The sequence below is a fragment of the Coffea eugenioides genome, chromosome 11 (assembly GCF_003713205.1).
Source record: "Coffea eugenioides isolate CCC68of chromosome 11, Ceug_1.0, whole genome shotgun sequence".
Classification (NCBI taxonomy): Eukaryota; Viridiplantae; Streptophyta; class Magnoliopsida; order Gentianales; family Rubiaceae; genus Coffea; species Coffea eugenioides.
In genome coordinates, this window is record NC_040045.1 from 47,834,873 (window position 1) to 47,858,710 (window position 23,838).

Genomic DNA, 23,838 nt, shown 5'->3' on the forward strand with positions numbered 1-23,838 from the left:
TGTTCTTTCTTCTTTCTTGGAACCCAACGTCTTTCTTTTCTTTGTTCTGAAAGTTATCGGCGCCCACCATCAAACACCTTTTGTCCTTGGAACCCAACACTAATCATAGCATCTCTGCTAGCAACCTTATAAGAAAGGTCCTTGGAACCCAACAGTAATTATAGCATCTTTGCTGAGCAGCGTGCTTTTTATATTGTATTTATTGAGCTGTTAAAATTGGGATGGTGATGATTAGCTTCCTATTAAAAGCAGATAACAGGACCCTAGAACCTTAATATATCGCTGCCCAACAATAATCAATGTATAATTTTTTTAGAGTTTACACGGCAGCTATACATGCAGCCCGACTGTGCGCTGCTTTCAGCCGTCTTAATGGTTCCTCGGATTTCAAACACATGCACTCTTTACGGCTTTTCATGGAGGTTCTGGGCCCGACGTTCTATGACTAGAGGTGGAGAGTAGCTTTTTCAGTCCTTCTTCTTTCAGGCGTCTCGCCTTCTCTTCCTCTCCTCCACCTTATTTTGGACCCGTTCCTCAACCTTCGCTGGTTCTGTTGCATTTCTTTGGGCTCTTACTCTCACCATCAATATACTCCTTGCTGCTATTAGTTGGAAGAGGTTCTCGTTCTATTTCTATTTTTCGATTCTTTTTTTGTCATATTTCTTGCTTCCTGCCTATCCAGGTTCAGAGCTTAATTAGCCTGTGCTTCCATCACTCTGCACTCATTTTCGCTTGTTTACTTATTAGCGTTTTCCCATAGTGCGATTAGCTCCTGTCCCTATACTGCTTTTCCATTGTGCCTGCTGCTTAGATGGTTTACGTTTGTCCGCGCCTTGGCTGCCTATGTTGTGTGCGTTGACTTTGTTAGCTCCTTACTTGCGTCTTTCTTTCTCTTTAGCTCCGTTGTTTTACATGCTGGTGTTTTTAAAGCTACTGCTATTTCTCTTGTCTGTATGTGTTTGGTTTTATTTGCTTATTTTTCTCATTACATGTGTCATTGTTCGTCGAACTGTTCTTTACTTCTTTATCACTTCTTCCTAGAAGTGCCACTGCTCTGCTCTTTTGCTTAGTTCATGTGTCGTTTACGTTCGGTCCGTTTCTTCTGTTTCTTGCATGCAGGTTGTGCATTCCATCTCCTACAGTTAAAAGGTACTCTCTTCACTTCCACCTTGTGAACTTTGCTGCTAAAACTTCGTTATCATTCAATCTTTTTGTTGCTGCTTCGCCTTCATGCTCATTTCATCTTTTGTCGATTTGCTTAGCCTTTTTTTTTCTCTTTTCCCACTGTTTGACCTTTGCTGCTAAGCCTTCGTCATCATTCAAACTTTCTGTTGCTGATTGACCTTCATGCTCACTCCCACTTTTGTCGATTTGTTTGGCCTCTTATGTTTTCCCTTTTCCAGTTTTCCTGCTTTCTTCTTCTGCCATTTGCTTTTCCTTTCTTGTTTCTATTATTTCTGCCTTCTCCGTTGAATGGCTTGTCTGCTACGGACGTTGCGTGGTATGGAAATAAAAGACATATTTCCTGCCTTGCCGGTGTTCTGCTGCTTTATGACTGATAGATGCCTTTTGTCTGGGAAAGCATGAGTTTTTTACTTCGGTAGCACCAGCTCCATGGATAGAAATGCCAAGCGTCGCAAGCGTTATGCCGAGATGCCCCAGGAAAAGAAGGCAGATCTCTTGCGGCGCCGCAGGGAATCTAATGCTGCACGGAAACAAAATGTAACCCTTCATCCTTCTGTTCCTGGATCTGCAACTCGCCTCTTAAGGAGGGGGCGCAGAACTGATGTTCAGCAACCACCTTCTCCCCGCGTAGGAACGGCTGGCAGTTCTGCTGCTTCGGCCAGCCAGTGTCCAGCTCCTAAACAAACATACTTTGTCGAGCCAGACAGAGTCGCTCTAGATAGTCATGGACTAGCATCTTGAACGTGCCTGACCAGGTATATCCTTACTGTACGTATTGGCTATCATTATTGCAAAAACGCCTTATCTAAGCTTTCATAATGCTTGAATTTCCCTGCAACTTTTAGATATTTTCTCCTCAGTTCCAGGCAATCCTCATTAAGCACCAGTGCAATCAAATTACTCTACGTAAGGGCTACAAAACATGGATCATTAAACTCAACAGACAGTGGTTTGGAGAAGGATGGCAGGAATTCTGTCGCAGCAACATCCTGAGACAGAGTGATGCTTTCTTGCTCCGTCATTCCGGAAGTTTAGTTTTTGATGTGATTCATTTCTCAGAGGACCGTCAGCAAGCACGCATGCCATGGACAGATCCATTACCTAATATTCTACATCTAAAGCCGTCCTTTGAATCAGAATGTTAGCCTTGCTCTTTTTTGGTCTGCTTTCGCTCATTATTTGTTTTTTTGCGGAAAATTCTGCTTGCCTCATATGTATATAGTTTTCTCTGCAGTGAATAGACAACTAAGAATAGTACGACAGCGAGTATCATCATCAATGAAACCAGAGTTTGCAAACAACTTAACTGAAGGAGCGTGTTTCTATCAGATTGTTACAGGGAACAATCGACATAAATTTGTAAGTTTTTTTTTTTACTCTAAAATGCATCTTCCCGTGATTATTCTGCAGCAATGTTAACGCTGTTGAGTGTGCCACCAGAAAATTCCCAGATTTACGCTTCACTGCTTACCTGGTGACAAAGCACCTTCTATTACTCTGAGGACTGGAAACAAAACAATAACTGTTACGATGCATGGCAGACAGTTTATAGAAAACTGGGACATTTTTGCTGCTGAGCACCAACTGGAACTGGATGAAATTTTAGCTTTCCTTCCTGAATCAAGCTACACCTACAATGTTCTAATCTTTGACAGATATGGTGTAGAAAAGCAGTTCTCATGGTATCACAGTTTCCATGTTTACTCCATCGTGAAAAAAGATTCAATTTAGATCAATCACAAATAGCAGTTTCCCTGCATCATGTTTCTTTTTTCAAGCGTTTACTGTAAGGATTCTTTTCGCTCATATATTATTCCATTCTCTGCAGCTTCTTTTTTATTTACAAGTTTAGACTTAACAAATGAAAAACTCTCCTGCTGAAAAAAATGCCCACAACACATGCCTTCTTCCAGACATTTCATTCACTTGTTCCTAAAAATATCCAAGGTACGTGTCAAAGGTTATAGGAGAAAAAACATTTTCCTTACATTTCCAGTATATAGTCTATAGCCATGCTAAGAATCCAAAAAAACTTTCAAACAAACTAAATAATTTTTCTGTATGACAAATTTTCTTCTGAAATACATGTACACTGTCCCCTCAACCTGGGCATATTTACACCGTACCACCGTGCGCAAGCACGGTGAACATCTCCTAGTTCTTACTAAAATACATAGCTGTGTATTTCTTATGTCACTAACGGTAGTATGTTATCTCGTTGTATTTAGGGTCTCAAACAAAATAACCTTTTATGGAGGCTCTCTTTTATTTTGCTGAGTGTCGTGAAAAGTTGATTTAATTGAGGAGTAAGAAATAATTTTTCAACAAGTCATCTCGATGAAATGATGACTTATGCAAAGGAAGGCATTTTTTTGAGTGTGTGAATGGATGATGGCCTGCCTAGAGTCAACTGGAGCTTCTGGAGGCATCAATAATAATGTCAATTCGGACTAACGAATCGTGTAGTGTCCGAAGTATGTTGTGTTCTCTCTATACGTGCTTGGGCTGGAATGAATCTAGAAGAGTTTTGTTTGGAAAAAAAAAGCAATTTTTCAAAGAAAATTGTTTCGTTTTTCGTTTCGTAACATATTTTTTTATCTTACACATATTAAGTAATTACGGTAATTTTTTTTATAAAAAATTCAGAAAAATGCAGTCTGAGCGGAAAAATTCAGAAAAATGCAATCCGAGCGTGTCATTGTGTGAGCTAGATTCAGGTAATTTACCTGCGTTTCAGCTGTTTGAAGAGTTACTGCACGGTTTTAGTTGTTTGAAGAGTTGATGCAAAATTTTCTTCTTTTGGCTGGGGGACGGATTGTAGTGGAAAGTGATCGGCTAAGCCACCGGTTTTACAATGTCAGTCATTTCATATAGGAAACCAAATAGACAACTACTGCAACTAAAGATGATGACAGATGTATATTAAGACATGACTTAACTACTTCTCACTTGCCATTTGCCAAACGCCCAACGCCCAATACAGTTCCGAGGTTTTATTCCTAAGCGGCTGCCAATGCTCGTGCACGAGTACTTTGTGACTCCTCTAGCTATTGCTATAAAGCTGCTTTGAGCAACTCTGGTTGTCCATCCATCCATCCCGTGAAGCCACAATGGGTAGTACTGGTATTCAAAGCTTGCATCCAGAAGAGCATGTTTTCAGAAGTCGATATCCACCAGTTCAAATTCCCAGCGACCTGACTCTGCCAGATTTTGTGCTCCAGAATGCGGAGTTGTACTCAGAAAAGGTGGCATTTGTGGATGCAGCCACCGGAAAAGGATACACTTATGCTGAAGTTGCAAGAGACATCAGGAGGTTTGCCAAGGCCTTACGGTCAATTGGCTTGAGGAAAGGATGCGTCGTGGTGGTAGTGCTGCCAAATATCATAGAATATGCCATTATTGCTTTAGGGATCATGTCCGCTGGAGGAGTATTTTCTGGTGCAAACCCAGCCTCCCATGCATCAGAGATTAAGAAGCAAGTTGAATCAGCTGAAGCTAAACTTATCATCACTGATGCATCAACCTACAAAAAGGTATTGAATACAACAAGTTAACTGTACTAAAGTTAGCAACTCAACGTAGATGTTCTTGATATTTTTTTTGCTACTAATACCTGTATAAATCTTGCTTTACTTTGAAATGCACTTGTTGGGGCATAGCAGGTAAACGATTTGGGGCTTTCAGTCATAGTTGTAGGAGAGGAAGAGCACATCGAGGGAACCATGAAGTGGGATGAATTACTTGAAGCTGCAGATCGTGCCAGCTCCGGAAGCAATAACGAAACGGTGCAACAATCTGACCTTTGCGCCCTTCCATTCTCATCTGGCACGACCGGATTGTCAAAAGGTGTAATGCTTACCCATCGGAATATGGTCGCCAATCTCTGCTCATCATTGTTCAGCGTGGGACCTGAAATGATTGGCCAGGTCACTATACTCGGTCTAATACCCTTTTACCATATTTACGGTCTCACCGGAATTTGTTGTGCTACGATCAGAAACAAGGGGAAAGTCGTGGTAATGCCCAAGTATGAACTTCGAGCTTTTATGGACGCATTGATTACCCATGAAGTCACGTTTGCACCCATTGTGCCGCCAATCATTCTCGGGTTGGTGAAGAACCCTATAGTCGATGAATTTGATCTTACTAAACTCAAGCTTAGGTCCATCATGACGGCAGCAGCTCCCCTTGCCCCAGAAATTCTCAACGAGTTTGAGAAGAAGTTCCCTGGTATTGTGGTACAAGAGGCAAGTATTGTGTGTGTAAAGCATCTCTGTTTATGATCACTTTGCTGAAATGAAAAGGCAGATTCATTAGGTTTCATTAGGAGAAAACTGGGCTTCTTTTGCACTAACTCTTTTCTTACAGGCGTATGGGATGACAGAGCACAGCTGCATAACAATTAGCCACGGAGACCCAAGTAAAGGCCATGGAATTGCCAAGAGAAACTCTGTGGGATTCATCCTTCCAAATTTGGAAGTGAAGTTTGTTGATCCTGAGACGGGGAGATCTTTACCCAAGAACACCCCCGGTGAGATTTGTGTTCGAAGCCAATGTGTGATGAAAGGTGAGTACAAAATTCAACACCGTGAACTGAATTGGATTAGCAAAAGCCATTGCTGCATTATTACAACACGAGGAAAAAAAAAAATTTTCAGGTTACTACAAGAATGAACATGAAACCGCCCTTACAATTGACAAAGATGGGTGGCTTCATACCGGTGACGTTGGATACATTGATGATGATGGGGATGTATTCGTGGTGGATCGGATAAAAGAATTGATCAAGTACAAAGGATTCCAGGTACGACGACATTTTTTGTTCAAGTTTTAGTAAGGATATGCAATGCGCGAAATAGAAACGGGAAGAGTTAATAATGATGATGCAAATGACGCAGAAGCTATCAGCTTAACATGCTTCTGAACAGCATTAACTTCTCTATGTTTGTTTGTTTGTTTTTATTACACCCGCTGGTGTATATGATTGGCAGGTTGCTCCTGCTGAATTAGAGGGAGTCCTCCTCACTCATCCATCCGTTGAAGATGCTGCTGTGGTGGGGTAAGTCCTCCCGATCCAAAGACAGATTAAAAAGGGCTTTTGCTTTTTTTTTTTTTCCATTTCCCGTCAAATCACTGAGTAATGTAATGAACTTCAGGCTGCCTGACAAGGAAGCTGGGGAAATTCCTAGTGCGTGGGTGGTGATAAGCCCAGGAGCAAAAGAAAATGAAGAGGACATTATCAAGCATGTCGCAGCTAACGTGGCACACTACAAGAAAGTGAGAAGACTGCAGTTCGTGGACGCGATTCCTAAATCTCCTTCAGGAAAGATAATGAGAAGGCTCATCAAGGAGAAGATGGCAGAAATTTAAATAAGAAGATGCGATGATGCGTACACATCCTCACGGACCTCACCAGTGGGCGTTTTGCTCAGAACCAACACGGGTTCTGTAGGAATAATCAATTCCCTCTTAGTCTTCGGTAATATATGGGCTGCTATTCCATTCTCACCTTTACTATTTTTACTATTATGATTGTAATAAGCTAATGCGAAATTCACTTGGGTGCGTCCCATGGAGATATTTTAAATACTAGTACCATGTCTGGCTTAAAGCTTAAAGCAGTAAAGGCCTAAAATAGTCACAACCACAGCAGTATTGCCTTTCACACACCACAGAAGCCGAGCCACAGTATACTTCCATCGCGAGGTTATCTCATCTCGAAGATCAACATAGGTAGTCCATGTAATTAAGTAGAGCTCGCAGAGTTTGGCACAGGTTATCTCTATCCTTTGAACAACAAAACATAATTATTTGCCTCTATCCTCTCACAAGCAAGACTAAAAAATACCGATAGAGAGCCATAAACCTCGTTGAGAAAAATGGACAATGTAATGTATAGAGCCAGAGATACTGCCACTAAACCATGGCTAAACTTCAAATCTATTTGGTAAATGCTGAGGTCAACTATATCAGAAAGTAAAAAACATCAAAACTTTCACCACTAACCCCATAAAAACCGACAGAGGAACAACACTATCTAAACCATAATGCATGAACATCTCACCTAAAACAAATGGAATGTCGGGGAAAATGGGAATACAAATAGAAATCAGCCTAAAAATTACAAGACAAACTTCCTGAAAGCTCCTTTGGACCGAAAACTGGTAAAGTCTGGCCTCTCAGGTTTGCTTTTGATTCCGTTCCATTAATTACTTTCGACTTCTCCTGTCGCTGCTCTAGCCTGTCGCTTTCTTCCTACCTACTGTACATGTTAGCTTTAACTGTGTGTATTTACATCCGCTGCCTACTTCTGCTGTTGTACGCTCTTCTGCCACTGTTACTTAGCCGTCTCATTGCACTTCCCCAATCTTCATCGTTTTCATCATCTTCATCATCTCCACCCATTGTACGTCCAGACCTCCCACCTCTTCTGGGAGGCGGGCGTTTCCTCTTAATATTTGCTGTATAAGTTGAATAGTCAACAGTATCTTCCTTCAATGCATTCTTGAATTCCTGTTAGATAAAAGATACAATTCACAACAACTTTCAAAATTTTAAAAAAGGAAAAATACGATAAGCAAATGTATAACATACTACTTGTTTACATGGAGCTTACAAACCATGAATCCCAAATGCTGACCTTTATAATGCCACGTAAAACTTACAGCTAAATTTAGTTGCATAAAGTATATCTCGCATCCAACATTGGCACAACAGAACCATCCACTCAACATGTGAAACATTTCTCATCTGAGACTTGTGCAAAGTTATGCAAGTACTCCTAAGCCAATTCACACATAAGGTGGCATGGCCACTTTTGGTGTCAGAGGCATGGTGAAAGGGGCAGAGAGGATTAGGAACAGGGCATTGGCTTTGAAATAGGCGCGGACACTCCATCAAATACAACACTTAGTCCATGGTGAAGCTCTGAACTTTAACAGGCTACACTAACATACGTCTCAAAGAAAGGAGGGAAAAAAAATGTTAAAACACACAGTGACAACAGCAGACAGATGTAGAAGCAAAAAACAAGGTGCCATCCAAAACGAAAAAAGTGCAAGCAAGGGCAAGTTCACAGACACAGCAGACCTCTATGACAGTCAAACTGAAACCTCTACAAGCTACTGAACTGCATCTTACAGCCCGTTTGGTTTTGGGGGAGGGGGAGGGGTTACCACCCCTCGATGGGAATGAGAGTAATGATTATCATTGATGGTGTTTGGTACACCAATATGGGCTTTTTCATTAACCACTTTTGGGCCTTTCATTACCCACTGATTTGGGCAATTTCACTCCCATTACCGATCAAGCTTAAAAAAAAAAGGAAGGAAAAGGATGACCGCAGCATCAAATCTGCAGTTTCTCCCTTCTAGCTCCACCTCTCCCATCTTCCCACTACCCCCCTTCATCCCAATCTCTCTCTCCTCCATTCTTTCTCCCTCCCTCCCTCTCTCTCTCTCCCCCATGCAATTTCTCCCCCTTTTCTCTCTATACAAAGTTATGGTGTGATGAGACTTTTTGTTTTTATTTTTAGAAACAATTTTTAAGTTAAAATTTGTTGAATTGCTGTGTGTGATACTGGAGATCGTGGGATCTGACAGTGGTGAAGGCACTAGCGGTAGTGAATAGTGATAGTGTCACTGGCAGTGGGGGCAGCATCAATTTCCTGAAGATCTTTTCGTGAGAATGATCCTTCAAAATCCAGCACCAGTTATAAAAGGAGGAGAAAAGATCGTTCAGTTTCCTTTCAAGGTTTGTATCTTGGGACAGCTGATAAGCCTGCCACTTTATTAAGCCAATACTTCCCGGAATTTGGATTAAGATTAGAGATTATTTTCAAGATCCCACTGAAATTAAAGGTTGCAAAAGGAAACCTTGCATCAGGAAAGAATGCTACCAAGTTCCATGGATCAAATCAGTGCTTTAGTCGGCAGGATGGCAAGAAATCATAAGAAAGGAAGCAAAAACCGAAAATAAATGGTGGTGGTGGTTGGTGGCCATGAAACCATTGCTGGACTCTGGAGCTGAAGAGAAAGAAGGAAAAGGATAATAATTTTCTTCTTTTTTAATTCAATAAGCCATTTCCTTTATAGTGTCTACCAAACACAAGATTTCATCAAAAGGAATCTTCACAAATCCATTATCATTGAGGGGGTCTTCCATAGTGATTGTCATTGCTATTCCTTAATAGCAACCAAACGGGCTGTTAGTGTCTAAACAGAAATAGTCGAATTACCTGGTATCTCTGTAACAAGTCCTCATAATTGCTAGGTGGATCAATGGTAACATCACTGATGTTGAAGGGCATATTCTGTCTCGAGAGAAAGTCCCCTGGTTTTGGGGGTTCATTTGGAGAAAATGCCTGGTAAGAGGAAAATAAAAAACGGTGTTTTCACCTGAAATAACGTTCATTGAAGATCTTAAAAGCAACAATGGCATTCTAACAAATATTACTTGGCAACGGGCATCGTCTAGGCTGTATACAATCTTGAGGTGCCTCTTGAGCTTCAAAAGTAACTGCAGTGCACCAGCAGCGAGACAATCTGCCTGCATAAGCAGCAACAGATCCAACATATTTCAATGCATGCTATTAAAACCAATTTATTTCTTCACCAAAAGATGCTGAACAACAAATTCCTGTTAGACCTAAGATTCTTGATTAGTATTCAAGCTAAAACAAGTCCATCAAATCACAAATTTTCAACCACAGCATATATGAGTCCAAAATATCATTTCTTCTGAACAAGCTTGTCACTTTTGATAATTCTTGACATGCTGCTATTCAGCTAATTAAATCCAGAGTACCTCCTTTCTCCTTTTTAGTCCCTTCACTACTTAGCTACAGAAAATTCATGTATATAACTCATAAGCAGATACAAACTATGCCTGTTTCTAATCTACACATGCTAAGAATGTGTGCAATCTAGAGTGAAGCAAACATATACCTGGATCTTCTGCAGATCACCTCCAGATATACCATGAGAGTTGCCTGTGGTGATATCAGGCATTCCCAAATCCTTCGATGCATACCTAGATGGACTTTGCCCATCTAAATCTTCAGGTATTTGCTCACTCACATTGCTTTCATGAGCTAGTGTGGAAGGATCAGGCCGAATAATTCCGTTTCCATCAATTTCCTGGTTTTCTCCTCTTAACAAATGCAAAAATGCTTTCATGTTTGCTTCAAGTATTCCAGCTCTAACTTGTATAACTCGATTTATAGTATAGATGAGATAAAGAGGCTCATCAGGCAATGTAAAAGGGAGCAATGACAGAATTTCCGTGCAATATCTACAAAAACAAAGGCACCACTGGCTTCAATACACTAATGAAACAGATCCAATGTACTACAGTACGGGTATTAGTAGCAGAACTTACATTAAGAAAGGGATGACAGAATCATTCCAGCTTGGCATGTCAAATTTCCGAACAATTGAGGCCATAAACTTGTTTCTGGACACACGATTACCACGGATGAGCTTGTAGATTCGAGAAATCCCAAGCCTCGCATAAGCAAAGGGGCTAGCATCAGGTTTTCCTTTAAGATTACCAGAGAGTTTTGACACAGCTTTTGGGTCTAAATGGGCAGAAGAATTTTGATTCAAGCACCGCATAAACACAAATGACAATTGAAGACCATCTCCTAAACGGCTTTCAAAAAAAGCTGGGTACCTGTACAAAAGCGCTGCTAAGAGGAATTGAAAGTATCGAGAGGTAAAATAGTTTTAAAAATTATAAAGCAACATACTTCTCATTCATATTCATCAACAAATGATTAGCCAGCTTAGCATTTGCCTCCTGAGGATCTGTTTCAAGTGCTATGAGGTAGGGTACGCAAGTAATAGGATGCACCAGACCTTGACGCAGAACCACTTCCACAATCTATAATCTCAAACAGAAAAATAAGTCAAACACCAAAACTTAGCATGAAGCAACCCTGAAAATAGATTTAAATTCTGGAATCTGGAACAGCCAAATAAAGAAATAACCTAGCCATTCATTCATCAAGAACTTGAATAGTTAAAGAGAAAAGGTCAACCCTGCCCATTCAGGGTAGTAAAACCAGATGAAGTCTGCATAGGAGGTTTCCAAAGTTGAGACATCCCTGTGACATGACTTTAAAGCTACTAGCTCACTAATCAATAATTTTTAAGAATATTCAAACTAACTGTACCTAGCTAACTAGAAAATGAAACATTGCATTTGCCAAACGCTCTGCACAAAATAATCAACAACTCACCTTTAAAGCAGATTGACGCACTTGTTCATTCACATCCAGACACCTTCCTAAGATCATATCCCAATACAACTGAACTATACCACCACAAATGTTAGTATCACCAGCACCTGCAGCTACAGGAACACCGTGGCCATCATCAGTTGAGCCAATATCCTCCATGTTACCAGCTTTATCAGCTCCCATTTGACTTTCCGCATCCAGAAGATACTCATACATATTTTGCAATGATTGCATCTGTGCAACAAACAGCTTAATTCGAATCATGGAAAGTTACAGTAGAAACATAGGTAGTGGATGTTACCTTGAGACGAGCATCAGTACTAGAAGAAAGTGTTGCCTCTAAAATTTTCCCAACGTCCTTTTCTAGCATGCATTCAGGCCGAGCAATTAAAACATATCCTAAAGCCTGCAGAAATACATAATTATGTGGCTAAAATTCACACTGAAAAAAAGTAAACTGAAAAGATAAACAGAACAAATAGTAAAAATTTGCACCAAAAAAACTGACATATATCAGAGAGACAGCACAGGGGACTCACCTGCAGTGCTCTAGCCTTAATAATGAAGTCCTCAGCCTGGAGATACTTTTTAAACAAATTCAAGCTGCTAATGACATCTATATTTTTGTAGCTGGAAGCAGATGCAGTAAGCAACGAGCTCCCATATCGTATCAGCAATCCAAGACAGAAAAGAGAACGTCCTACTTGCTGAAAATAATTATAATGCAAGTAATGATTACTAACTGGCAAAGACCTGCAGCAAAATGTAGATAATACCACCATACCAATTTAGGCCTAAGATAGGTATTTACTACTGGGCATGACATTTACTGGTTTAATACTAATTGATCTTTCAAGAAATTTATCACCAACCTCCTTGTTGTCGAGCCCCAATGCATCCAGACGTTTATAAAAAAACTGTATAAGTAATTCGACTACATGTGCACCTTTCCCCATTACTTTGCTCACACAGCACAGGCACCTGTTAGTTTGAGGGTCAACAATCTTGTCAGAAAAAGAAACAAGAATCAGAAAGGTTAAAAAGCATTTGGAAGCATCCCAAGAGAAATTAAACATCCGGTACACACTAGTATGCAAAAATTTCATATGTAACATGTTTGCCTAAACAGTATTATCCTCCAGACATAGCATATACATCAATTCCATCAAAATAAAGAAAAAGGCATTAGAATGTCAGGATTCTAAGTGATAAAAGAATTCCTATGACAAAAATTGAACTCTTGTTGAGAGATATAGCTCCAAATGTAATCAAAAAACCCTTAACATTTCTAAATCGGAAAGGAGTAAAATTCTCGCTATTTGATATGGTAGTAGAAAAGAAACCTAGTTTATACTCGACAGCATAATGTATAGCACTTCCCATTCAGATTACAATACAAAACTCAGGTAAAAGCATCAATATTTCTTGGTAGGTATATAACAAGCTTGATTGAGAAAAAGTACTTGATGCAAGCATGAACAACAGTCAAGAAAGAATGGCGGACAATCATTTGCTTTAAATCTTGTTCAAGTTCTTCAACAACGCTTGGTGGAAGTTTACGAAGCATGGGCAAGACGGAGTCTATTACAAAGATTATACTCTCCAATAGCTGGGCAGCAACTCGAGTGTCAGTCTGCATGCAAGTAAACTGAGTGAGATATTCATTGTAAATTAGGTTTCTTACTTGTCTTAATTCTGCTCATTTAGAAATTCACAAAGATGATAAGGTATTTAAATAAAATAAAGGAAATCAAGTACAACAAGCAAGGTGACAAAGGAAAAATAACTGATGTAAGGTAAGAAATCATCCAGTACACACAAGAAGCAGATATGCTTATCTTCAATTGGTAAACACCAATTGACATGCAAGCAAGAAACAAGACAAATGACAATGATCAAGGCTTTATCCAATATGCCACAATTGCACACATTACTGAATATGATACATAAGGTAAACAATGGTAATAAAACATAATATTTCAAATCTGAGGTATAGCTGAAACTTTAAAAGTACAACAGTTGATTGAACTGAAACATATTCAACCGTCAAATAACATATTGCTCTAATTTCTGAACGCAGAGAAAATTCTTGGATGGAAGGAGGTTATTCCAAGAACCCCATTAACTTCCTCTACTAAGTAGGGCATTAACTAGTTATAAAACCAAACTCACTAAATGTGCAATGCAATCCCTCAAGGTACTCAATCACAGACCAGCCATAGTCTACTACGTCCAGATGGTCAAAGTACTGCATTTTAAGTCGGCCAAGAAGCCAAATTCTACAAAAAAGAGTTAAAAAGTATTATGCTTCAAGATGACATGCTGCATAGTGGAACTATTCAACAAACATGTGACAATACAGCGTCCTTTCTTCGTATTCCAAAATCTATTAATTCAACAATAGTTACTGAATATTAGGTTTTCAGAGCAAGAGTTGTTTCGGTTTATTCAATGCCAAGTTTAAAACTTGTAATTACTTTCTTATCATTCCAAGAGGTTTTTGTCCAACAATTAAGGGAAGTTAATACATAAATGGAAAAACTTTGCAACGAAGAAAGAGTCAAATAGGCATTCATTTTGAAAAGGAGGAACTAAATATATCACTTCATTTACTAACACAATTATCCAACTAAAGAGAGAAACAACACCATACATTATTTTCCGAATCAAGAATACCACTTATCGACGAATAAAGATGTTATCTATCCAATTTAAGCATATATTAAAGGGAAACAGAAAACTAAAAGTTAATCTTGGATATCAAGCAACAGACAAAGCAACTGTTGAAAACTTAAAATGAAGCCTCAGAGAAGCCAATAAGTGCCCAATTATGTCACATTTGTCAAAAGTAGATTTTCAGACGTCCCGGAAAACTTAATATTCTCCCCCTTAAATGTCCATCAAACTTACTCAGCCTGCCCCAAACTAATTGTTCTAAATTGCAAAACCTGTGTAACTAACACACACATTATTTTCTAACAGAAAAGTATAAAGCTTTGTATGATTCTTTCCACCATTTTGATTCTTTACATTACACAGAAAACATCACATATTTCTATTCATTTAGCAAACATCACAATCTACATAGAATGATGAAACTACACATCAAACATTTATGTGGATTTACGAAGTTATGACAAACGCTTTTATGTGCACGCATGAGATTTATCACAGCCATTCTCAACCACATATTCCTGTAAAAGTTTTAATAGCAAAGAACATACTATAAATGCAACACTTGTGAAATTCTACATTCCAATTAAAAAGCACGATATATTAACTAAAAAAGAGAAAAATGATAACCTGAGATTTCAAATATGGCTGCAGAGTGACCACAAACAGAGAAGGGTCAGATGCTGGTGCACATAGCATAGGATCTACAACACAAAAGGCATGTAAGAGTAGCACATACGGGAGCATGCGAACATCTCCTTCCTCACTACTCATTTCTGTTACCTGAAGAGGAAATTATATAGTTTGTGGATTCAAATCTTTAGAGGAGTATGCTACATATCTAGCAAATGATACAGAGGGAGCTAAAGCGAATAATTTGGATACCAGTAATATTTTCTCCAACAGGCACTTGCACATTTGCTCACATCGCCGACGCACCGAAGCAAGTGAGACAGGGTTGATCCCGACAGCCTTAGCTGATTGTGGAAAAAAATCAAGGACTAAGTTACGCTTAATGACAACTACAAGGAGTTGGTAACTGCGCACTCTTCTCAGCATCTCAACAATCTGCTCTGTCTTCTTAGCTACTTCTAATGGAACAGAACTTCCATCTTTAAAATGATGACTTTGCGTACCAGATGGTTCTTCAAACCAAAACTCATAAAATGTCTTGCAAACTAGCTCCTGCAGGTGGAGAAAGGAAAAATAGAGTATCTCATGACATAGTGCCCGTTAATATATACAGCCAATATAACAGTAAGTTTTGGAGTTCTCATACAAACTATGAGATAAGGATGTTTGGCTTCAATATATCAAGTAAAGACCAATTTGTGGCAGAAATTACTACCTTATAAGCCGATTAACAGAAAATATAGCAAAATACCTCACTCATTCCCTAAGTTATGAGGTCTCAGTCATCACCCAGAAGCTTTTTGCATAAACAGGTAAAACGATACTATCTCCATAAAGACATCATAATCCACAAGCAACCAAGAGAAAAAAAAAAGCATCAAATAAGGAAAAGAATAGAACAAAGCAGCATGCAAATGAATTAAAAAGCCAAGTGGTGTCCAGAATCCTCGAATTGATTATCATTAGAGTGACTTGATTGTCAATAAAGCAAACATTCCATATAGGTAAATATTTCTCAGGAAGCCCAATATGAAAAAGTCATTTCTAAGTCTAGTAGTGGCCTGAAATAGAAGAACAAGTAAAGAGTACAGGATATACAAGGATATACAATCTCAGATACAAGCAACATGCTAATCACAATTGGAAATTAGTTTCACTATCGTAACACTACCTGTATGCTGGATTCTTCATCATTCACACGGGAGATAATATCTATGCAAGCAGTTGTGAATTCTGCGAAATTTGGATTTGAAGTGCACATATCCCTTATGATCCTGATCGCACGTTTTCGCACACTTACTCCAGTATCCTTTATTCTTTCTGCTACCTTTTCAAAATACTAAAACAAAGCATAAAAAGTCAACATACTATCACTTTAAATTGCTACCAGCAACACAATCTTAACACCATACCTGTAAACCAACATCAGGATGCGAAGCAATATGCCTACCAACAAGTTCAAGTGCTGCTTCTCTAACTGAGATAGCAGAATCACAAAACCTTCCTTCAACGGCAGTTTGAACAAGCTTATCACGCAAGACCTCTGGATCAGCTTCAACAATTATACTGACCTAATCTCATCACCATGTACACAATTGTAGAAGGTCGATCAGTCTTGGAAACCAAGAAACCCCGCCTTAAAGGCCAGTTTACAGTGAAGAAAATGATTCAAACTTACCGCTCGCATTGCCTTGGCACGAATCACTGGAGAGTTTTCCCTGAGGCTTGCCTGGAAAATTGTAAGCCATAAGGATAGATATTATAATTGATCAGAATTCAAATGCAGCGTTCTACAAACCAGAAGCACTTGAAGAATCTTCTCAAATCCTCGGGAGAAAGAATTATCCTGTCCCAATGCCAAAGCTATCTTCTTCACCGTATCTCTTGCCAAAAATGTTGAAACAGTACTAGAGTCTCGCAGAATTGCTTTGGATCTCAATCTTGAAAGGTAATAGTAGAACTTCTGTTGAGCACTTGGGTCATCTTTGTACCATATACAGATGTAGAACCTGCAAATCATATCATCTTTATAAGTTAGCCAAGGACCAAATATAGAATAAAAGTTAACTGAGGACCCAAATTCAACAAGAGAAAAGGACTTGTGCTGAAAACGAACCACCGGATGAAGAGATGCACATCAACAGAACTGGCATCCTGTAGGTAATTTAGGAGCATTTGTTGAACAATCTCCAAATTTGTGACCTCAAAATTGTCGGAAGACATTCCAGAAAGTTTATGACCCTTTTTCTCATCATCCTTGCTCTGCGACTCAGAGTATGATTTTAAAACAAGAAGTTGCTTTTTGCAAATACAGATTTGACAATAGAAACTGGGAGTAGAAACTTCATTTCGTCCAACTCCAATACAGTCAACATGATACAGTCTCTGGCAACCTTGACATGCAAATAGTTGTTTTTCATTCCTCGCATTCAAACAAACACAACATGCAGAACTTACAAAGCTGCTTTCACCGCTTGTTAACTGATGAACTATCCAAAATTTCTCCTTCCTGCAACGAACAGCATCATGTTTCAACCTAGAGGCAATGGTGCCAAGGAGGTCAATGGCCATTGAACGAGCAGAAATATCCTTAGATTTTGGTCCAGCATTCTGGAGGAGGAGGACGCAAAGGACCTGCACATAACCATCATTAACATGCAATTTTCTAGAAAATTCAAGAATGAGAAAATAGAATTAGAGCTACCTCCAAAATTGGCGCAGAACCAGGATACTCGGGGAGATTCAAAGTGACAAGCAAATCAACTACAAGATTCTCAATCATTATCTTCAACTCCGATGAATCCTGGTTCTTTGACCCAGTAAGCCTCTGAAGAACTCGACTCCAGAAAAGACAGCAGGATTCTGTAATTGCCTCATGACATTTAGTAGGATAATTGGTGTCTAAAGAGACCTCCAGAGAAGGAACGCTACTTGATTGCCTTAACACCTCAGGAAGGTTAGCACTACAGTGAATTAATTGAATTAACAGAGCAGTAATGATCTGAATCTGCTTTTGCTCTTCATCGGGGAGATGATAAGTCCGGGGTACACGCTTTGAGAATGGTAACTTTAGAAGAACCTGTAGTGCTTCATCCATCACATAAGCACGATGCTGTGTGTACGTATGAAATATCTGGATATCCAACAGCAGATGCCATAAAGTTTAGCTAAAAGCTGCTCCATTTTTCATATAAAACAACTGAATGTATGAGTTTGAAATTTTTACCCCACTAATAAAACTGATTGCTTTAAGCTGCAAAAGATGGATATTGTCCACTAGAAATGTTGTGAAACTAGTCCTGATGAGCTGGAGAATACAACTGTCTGACAGGCGCTCTATAGACAGCAAATCCTCAAGAAAGCCAACAATGGTACAAAGCTTCTGGAGTATACTATTCACCACAGCAGATGCCCTAAAATTCACAACAGCCAAGAAAAAAGAATAAAAAAAAATAAACGAAAAGTCCCTCCCAAACCACCAAAAAGACCTGCAACAAAAATGTAGATGAAGATGAAGTATGAAATATTTGATACTTGTTTGGATTTGACTTTCTGAGTTTAAGATTCCTAGTAGTTCGCCGTTTCTTACTAGCTGAACCATAGTCCCCTTCAATTTCTTCATCTTCATCATCTGAAAACAAAAACAAATATGACTTTGATGGCAAATACTTAAAATGGAGGCAAACATGAGTACATGACAAGGCCATGGTAAAATGATATTTGCAGAATTATAACCTAAAATTCCCTTCATCACAAGCATAAGACCCAATAGAACTGTCACAATGCTCGTCACAATCAGCTGGGTAAAAATCAAGAGGCATGAGGTGTCCCAGAAGATGAATACATTTTGCACAACATAGATAATTCATGAAGAGAATGTGTAGCTTATGAACATGCAGATATGACCTACCATCAGGAGCGCCAATATCATTTGGTTTATGCAAAGCACGATATGCTGGATCACAAGCTGACATAATATCCATGATCTGATGCCTAGAGAACTCCACAATCCTTTCAATGATCTGAAACGGGTAAACTGTCATCACTCAAAAAGCCTTACTGTAATCCATACCACACATACATACTTCGACTGTAAAATTTGATTCCATAGCACGTCCACATTATCAGCAAATATTGATAAAATATCTATTCCTGACAAGTTCAAACTGCTTCAAGTTAAATGGGCATACCTCTTCCTTATAAAGTTGCTTAGCCATGCCAGTATGAGCCATAATTGCCAAAGCTGCATGAATGGATTCCAAAGCAACATAAATGGACGTCATCACATCTGAGTCTGACTGGAATATCAGAAAACGATTTAGTACCATAGAAAAGAGAGCACTAATGAGAAGAATAGATATAAAAGGATTTTCTTAAACAGGATAAGTTATATGCTAGCACATTCTTTTCAAAAAAGAAATAAAACAGCACATGGAAACTTAAACATGCACATGGGGAGGGAGGGGGAGAGAGAGAAAGAGAGAGTGGCTGCAATTCCACTGCACAATTTCCCTTCTACATGTAGGAGAGAGTCCAAGATACATGAAACTTTAGCAAAAGACATTTAAATGAATTGAATGTGATCCACCCAAAACCATTCTTGCAAGGAAAGATAAAGATGTAAGGAGTCAGAGACATCTACAAGTCTATTGAACCAAATGCAAAATAGTCCAAGTTTGAAACAAAACCTAAAATGTCCATATGAAATAGAGGTTGGATAACTAGACATAAATGAGAACAGAGGCAGCTCGACAGTCATTCCTTCAAAGGATAAAGTATATAATAACAGCAAAACTCAGTCGGATAGAACAAGAATAATTTTGTGTACTTCATTACTAAATCCTTGTTATAAAAATTAAATGAATAAACATCAGCCGAAGATTCTCTATGTTCAAGACACTGTATTCAGAAATGCATAACTGCAAGCATGTGAAATTAAGACTATAAACTTACATGTTCAGAGCCATTAATCGATAAACCTTCTGCTCGATGAATCTGATGATCTAAAACCCTTAAGAATCTTGACAGAATATCTATGGGAACCAAATGTAGTATTCTCTTTGCTCGGATGGAAATAATTTCATTGACAACCGTTTTAAGATCACCAACAGTTAACGGTAACCATTCTGCTTCATCCCGGTCATCGCTAAAAATCTCTGATCTACAACAAATGCCCTCCAACAATTCAGAGAAGCATCCAATGGCAGCATCTAAGGAAAAATATAATGCTCAGTCATTTATGAATAAGGACATCAACCAAGATTTAACAAAAAAAAAAAACCCTTAGAAATAGAACCTTGCTGCTCAATAGCATCCGGAACAGTTGATGAGGACAGAATGCTGTCTTTGCCTTTCTTCCTGACTTTTGGTTTTCTAGAATGATTAATAGCATCCTGCAAAGACATAGCATTTAACATCACAAAGGTGGGAAAAAAAAATCAAATTCACCAAATCATGAACAAAACTAGAAACTAACATTAGACATATCATAACCCTGCTGATGCTTAAGAATTCCTGCCACATCATGTTGGTTACTCCCAATTCCTGCATTGTCTCTATGCACCTGATCACGTAAGTTCTGCTCACAAGGTTTTGATTCAGCCAAGTTACCGCTGGGGATTGGCTCATTTGTAGGACCTGAAAAGCTTGAAGAATGCAAGAAACAATAAGCTAGGCCATCAAAGATCTCGAATAAAACTTAAAACCACTACTTTAGGATCGAATAAGAAGCACGACACAATATAATGATGGCCATAGTATATCAAACAATTCATCATCCGGTAGAGATAAGTGGCAAAAATCTACTAAGGTTTATAGGAGGCATGGGAAGGATGTGTCGAATGCCCAAGCATTGATTTGGCATGCTTTTGATGACAAGGAACCAACTTGGGAGTTGGTTTAAATCCTATTGAGTTCGTTTTCTGATTTCAACCAGCAGGGGTATTTTAGTAATTTGATTAGCTGCAAGAATTTTATGTTTATGTTAATTTTCTGTTTAGTAATTATTTTTGGTAATTAATATTTTAGTTGTTATGGGGAATAAGAAAGCTTAGCTTTCTAGCTTTCTACTAGAATTCTATTCTAGTTAGGAATCCTAATTAGGATTGGAGTTGGCTTTGTTTTAGCATCTATAAATAACCACTTCTCTAGAAGGAGAAGTCAGATTTTTTATCGTTAAAAAAATTTTCCTGCAAACTCAACGTCTTTCTTAGGATTGTGTGATACATCCCAACTTTAGGTGCAATGCCTAAAAATTCCTAGGAGTGATTCCTAGAATTACTAATCAGTTTTTCACCTTCTTAAGCATATTCTCTCATCCTATTCCAAGTTGCTATTATAAATTCGGGTGAAATTCAATATCTAAGCTTTTCTACAAAGCTGCAGTGCCTACCAAGTTTTCGTGCTGCGTCATCATCTTTGTATCATTGCCCATCACCAAATTGGGATCATAAAGCACCAATAAGATAAGGGTATGGCAGATTGAAAGCAACACTAATTCTATCTGCAGATCCCACTTTTATCAAAGAAATTCTTAGGTCTAACTAATGTTAATAATCCTTTAAACAGCCAAACAAAGTGCAGGACTTGAAAACTTCCCACTAAAGCACATGTACTTCCACATAATCGCATAATGGTCGCAACAAACCCCTCCTCCCCAACCGCAATATAAATATTAAATAAATAAATAAATAAAGGCAGCAACCCTTGTGAACATTGACAATACTAATTGAGCAACCCCTTTACCTGGAGAAATGTAGTCAAATGCCTGAGAATTATATCTCAAAACTTCATCATAGAGGTCATGATGTCCGACAAATCCCTGGGGTTGGGAAGACACATCACCTCTAATACTCCTGTAAAAAGACAAACAATAAGGCCAAATAACAAGCAAGAACATCATCTTTCTATTCTTTTTATTTATTCCCAACAAGCTCATTTTACAAGGAGGGACACAGGGGCCTAAGCGTTTTCTTTGACGTCTTGCTTTTCCTCGTTAATGAAGTCAGATTTAGGCGTTTCAAAATTAACACTTCCTGCGTCTTTAATCACAAACAGATAAGAGTTTAGATGCTTCCAACTAATTACTGGTGATGCCCAGCTTCCCCAATTATATGGGAAAAGAAAAAACTCAATAATCATTCTTGGCAAGACTCGTAAGAACTGCAATACTTGTTAGTTAGAGTTTCTACTTATCAAGGCCTAACACGTTCAATTTCTCAGCACTCACAGTCATAATTCATTCACCCAATCAAAAATAAAAACAAAAAAAAAAAGTTGTTTCTTGTAAAGGTCATTTGCATCACCTATTAAGTGAGTAGCAATCGCTAAGGAGGAAGATTTAAAAGGAAGCTGCTTTAAGAACAAAAAAAAATGGAATAAATTGAAATTCCACAAATTTCATGCAGAACACGTTCAGCATTACATCAATTCAACACATATTGGCCAGAGATGGATAATACATAGAGGTTGTAGCAGTGGTACTCTGCGATGTGATTTACATCATTTCCTCGAACTTTCCAATCGTGGGAGTCATAATTACTGATTCACTCCATAAACTGTTTTTTGAGTAAGTAAATATTCAAGAGCAGAAAACAAAAACACGTTTATTAAACAATGGGAAAAAGACTAAACAATTTCATTTAATCACCTTGTGGAGCATTTAGCATTGCCAACAGAATCAAAACTTAACATTTCATTTCAACTTTCCATGTAAACAATGATGTAAAAACCAATAATTGCAACCATAACAAATATGCTCAACAATTCATCAAGTTTCCAGGCGAACAGAGGATTCCATAAACTTGAATTTAACACTGAGTAAAGAATCATCCAGACATATCAATCCAAACTCGGAGAGAATTAACCAAATTTGAAAAAGAAAGAAAAGAACTCACAAGTAAGACACGTCAGTATTGCTAAGCAGTTGAGCAATCTTGCCAGCTTGGCTAACAACGTCAATTCGATTGACTGATCTCGAAGCGGCACTGTGCAACTCATCGAACAGCCGGAGCTCCTGATCAAGCGCGCCACAGAAAACAGGAAGGGACGGAAGAGGCAAGCATGGAGCGACTTCCGAGTGGAGTGAGTTGGAAAGACTGATGCCCCGAGGAATACCGCCAGTACCAGAAGTTGGAGGACGCGCCATAAAATTGAAACTGTCAAAATCTCATTGAAGCTGTAAAATTATCAGTTTGAATTGCAGGAATTAGGGCTTTTCCATGAGTGACTAGAGATGAGGGTAGCCCTAGAGAGAGAGAAACAAAGGAGGGCAAGGGACCGAGTGTAGAGGGAGAAACAAATGGCGGGGAAAAGCGTATAGAAAATTTTGGGATATTTTCCACTAATTGGCTGTCCCGGAATATTGGGTGAGCCTATAAATATGCTTCCGGTGATGTCCTTGCTTTGCTGTCGTTTTAGCTGGTCTAGACGGTGTCGTCTCGTATCGTTGTGGCGTTGGCTTCTGAGGAAAGCTGTTTTGTTTTGCTGCCCCGACTCCGAGTCTATGACACGGTCAGTTATAACTGCCACGGTGTCGTTTCGTAAGTTTGGTGCTGGGTTCTTAAGAAAGCTGTTAAATCATTCGGAGCGAAATAACTGTCGGCGTTGGTTTTACGGGGGACCTCTTGATCTGGCCTGGCTGTGGGGAAGTACGAAAAGCAAGAAACAGGCCTTGTGTGACAGACAAGTTTTTTATCAAGTTTATCTTCTACACGTTTTTTAAAAATTTTTTAGTTACAGTAATTTCAAAAAAATTTTCAAAATTTTTAAATTATACACTTCAAAATATTCAAAAAAAACACACTTCATACATTTTTTAAAAAATTTCTACATTAGGCTATAGTAAAATTTTAGACAAATACCCAAAAAACCCGTTTGACAAACGGGGCACTGGTACTGGTATCTTGCGTTTGCTGATTTTGCAATTTCTTTATTTTTTTCTATTTTTATCAGAAACCTCCCTTGAGGTTTCTCCCAATATCACTTAGCACACTTAAAAACTTTGAAAATATCACTTAACTCCTCTAGTAATTGCAAAAGGCAGTTATATTAACCTTCACATAATACATAATTTACATATCAAATAAATGGAGTTCAAAAGATTTTTT

At 38.6% G+C, this 23,838-nt stretch overlaps 2 protein-coding genes across 2 annotated transcripts; one reads left to right on the plus strand and one right to left on the minus strand.

Moving 5' to 3' along the window:
- The first annotated feature begins 4,289 nt into the window (after nt 1–4,289).
- LOC113753821 (4-coumarate--CoA ligase-like 1) lies at nt 4,290–6,774 on the plus strand. The gene is made up of 6 exons (XM_027298072.1): nt 4,290–4,718; nt 4,848–5,432; nt 5,554–5,752; nt 5,844–5,989; nt 6,177–6,244; nt 6,342–6,774. The coding sequence occupies exons 1-6, from the start codon at nt 4,296–4,298 to the stop codon at nt 6,553–6,555; spliced, it is 1,635 nt and encodes a 544-aa protein (XP_027153873.1). The 5' UTR covers nt 4,290–4,295; the 3' UTR covers nt 6,556–6,774.
- Nucleotides 6,775–7,036: 262 nt separating this feature from the next.
- LOC113753141 (sister chromatid cohesion protein SCC2) lies at nt 7,037–23,053 on the minus strand. Its single transcript, XM_027297239.1, has 28 exons — nt 22,627–23,053; nt 21,476–21,585; nt 20,208–20,368; nt 20,028–20,124; nt 19,685–19,941; nt 18,922–19,029; nt 18,642–18,753; nt 18,266–18,362; nt 17,958–18,144; nt 17,436–17,864; nt 16,848–17,365; nt 16,530–16,740; nt 16,410–16,460; nt 16,144–16,302; nt 15,903–16,070; nt 14,984–15,283; nt 14,729–14,881; nt 12,889–13,058; nt 12,298–12,406; nt 11,965–12,132; nt 11,727–11,831; nt 11,426–11,659; nt 10,934–11,067; nt 10,564–10,857; nt 10,131–10,476; nt 9,640–9,732; nt 9,422–9,547; nt 7,037–7,698 (listed from the first exon to the last, which is right to left on the minus strand). The coding sequence occupies exons 1-28, from the start codon at nt 22,875–22,877 to the stop codon at nt 7,477–7,479; spliced, it is 5,370 nt and encodes a 1,789-aa protein (XP_027153040.1). The 5' UTR covers nt 22,878–23,053; the 3' UTR covers nt 7,037–7,476.
- Nucleotides 23,054–23,838: the final 785 nt, after the last annotated feature.

Excerpts from the sequence above, each read along its gene's own strand:
- LOC113753821 (XM_027298072.1), top strand. The coding sequence starts at position 4,296 with ATGGGTAGTACTGGTATTCAAAGCTTGCATCCAGAAGAGCATGTTTTC. Across the intron at positions 4,719-4,847 it reads ATGCATCAACCTACAAAAAG|GTAAACGATTTGGGGCTTTC; the intron begins GTATTGAATACA and ends GGGGCATAGCAG. Across the intron at positions 6,245-6,341 it reads GAAGATGCTGCTGTGGTGGG|GCTGCCTGACAAGGAAGCTG; the intron begins GTAAGTCCTCCC and ends AATGAACTTCAG.
- LOC113753141 (XM_027297239.1), bottom strand. The coding sequence starts at position 22,877 with ATGGCGCGTCCTCCAACTTCTGGTACTGGCGGTATTCCTCGGGGCATC. Across the intron at positions 20,369-21,475 it reads ATTTGACTACATTTCTCCAG|GTCCTACAAATGAGCCAATC; the intron begins GTAAAGGGGTTG and ends CAAGCTTTTCAG. Across the intron at positions 10,477-10,563 it reads TCTGTCATCCCTTTCTTAAT|ATATTGCACGGAAATTCTGT; the intron begins GTAAGTTCTGCT and ends TTGTTTTTGTAG.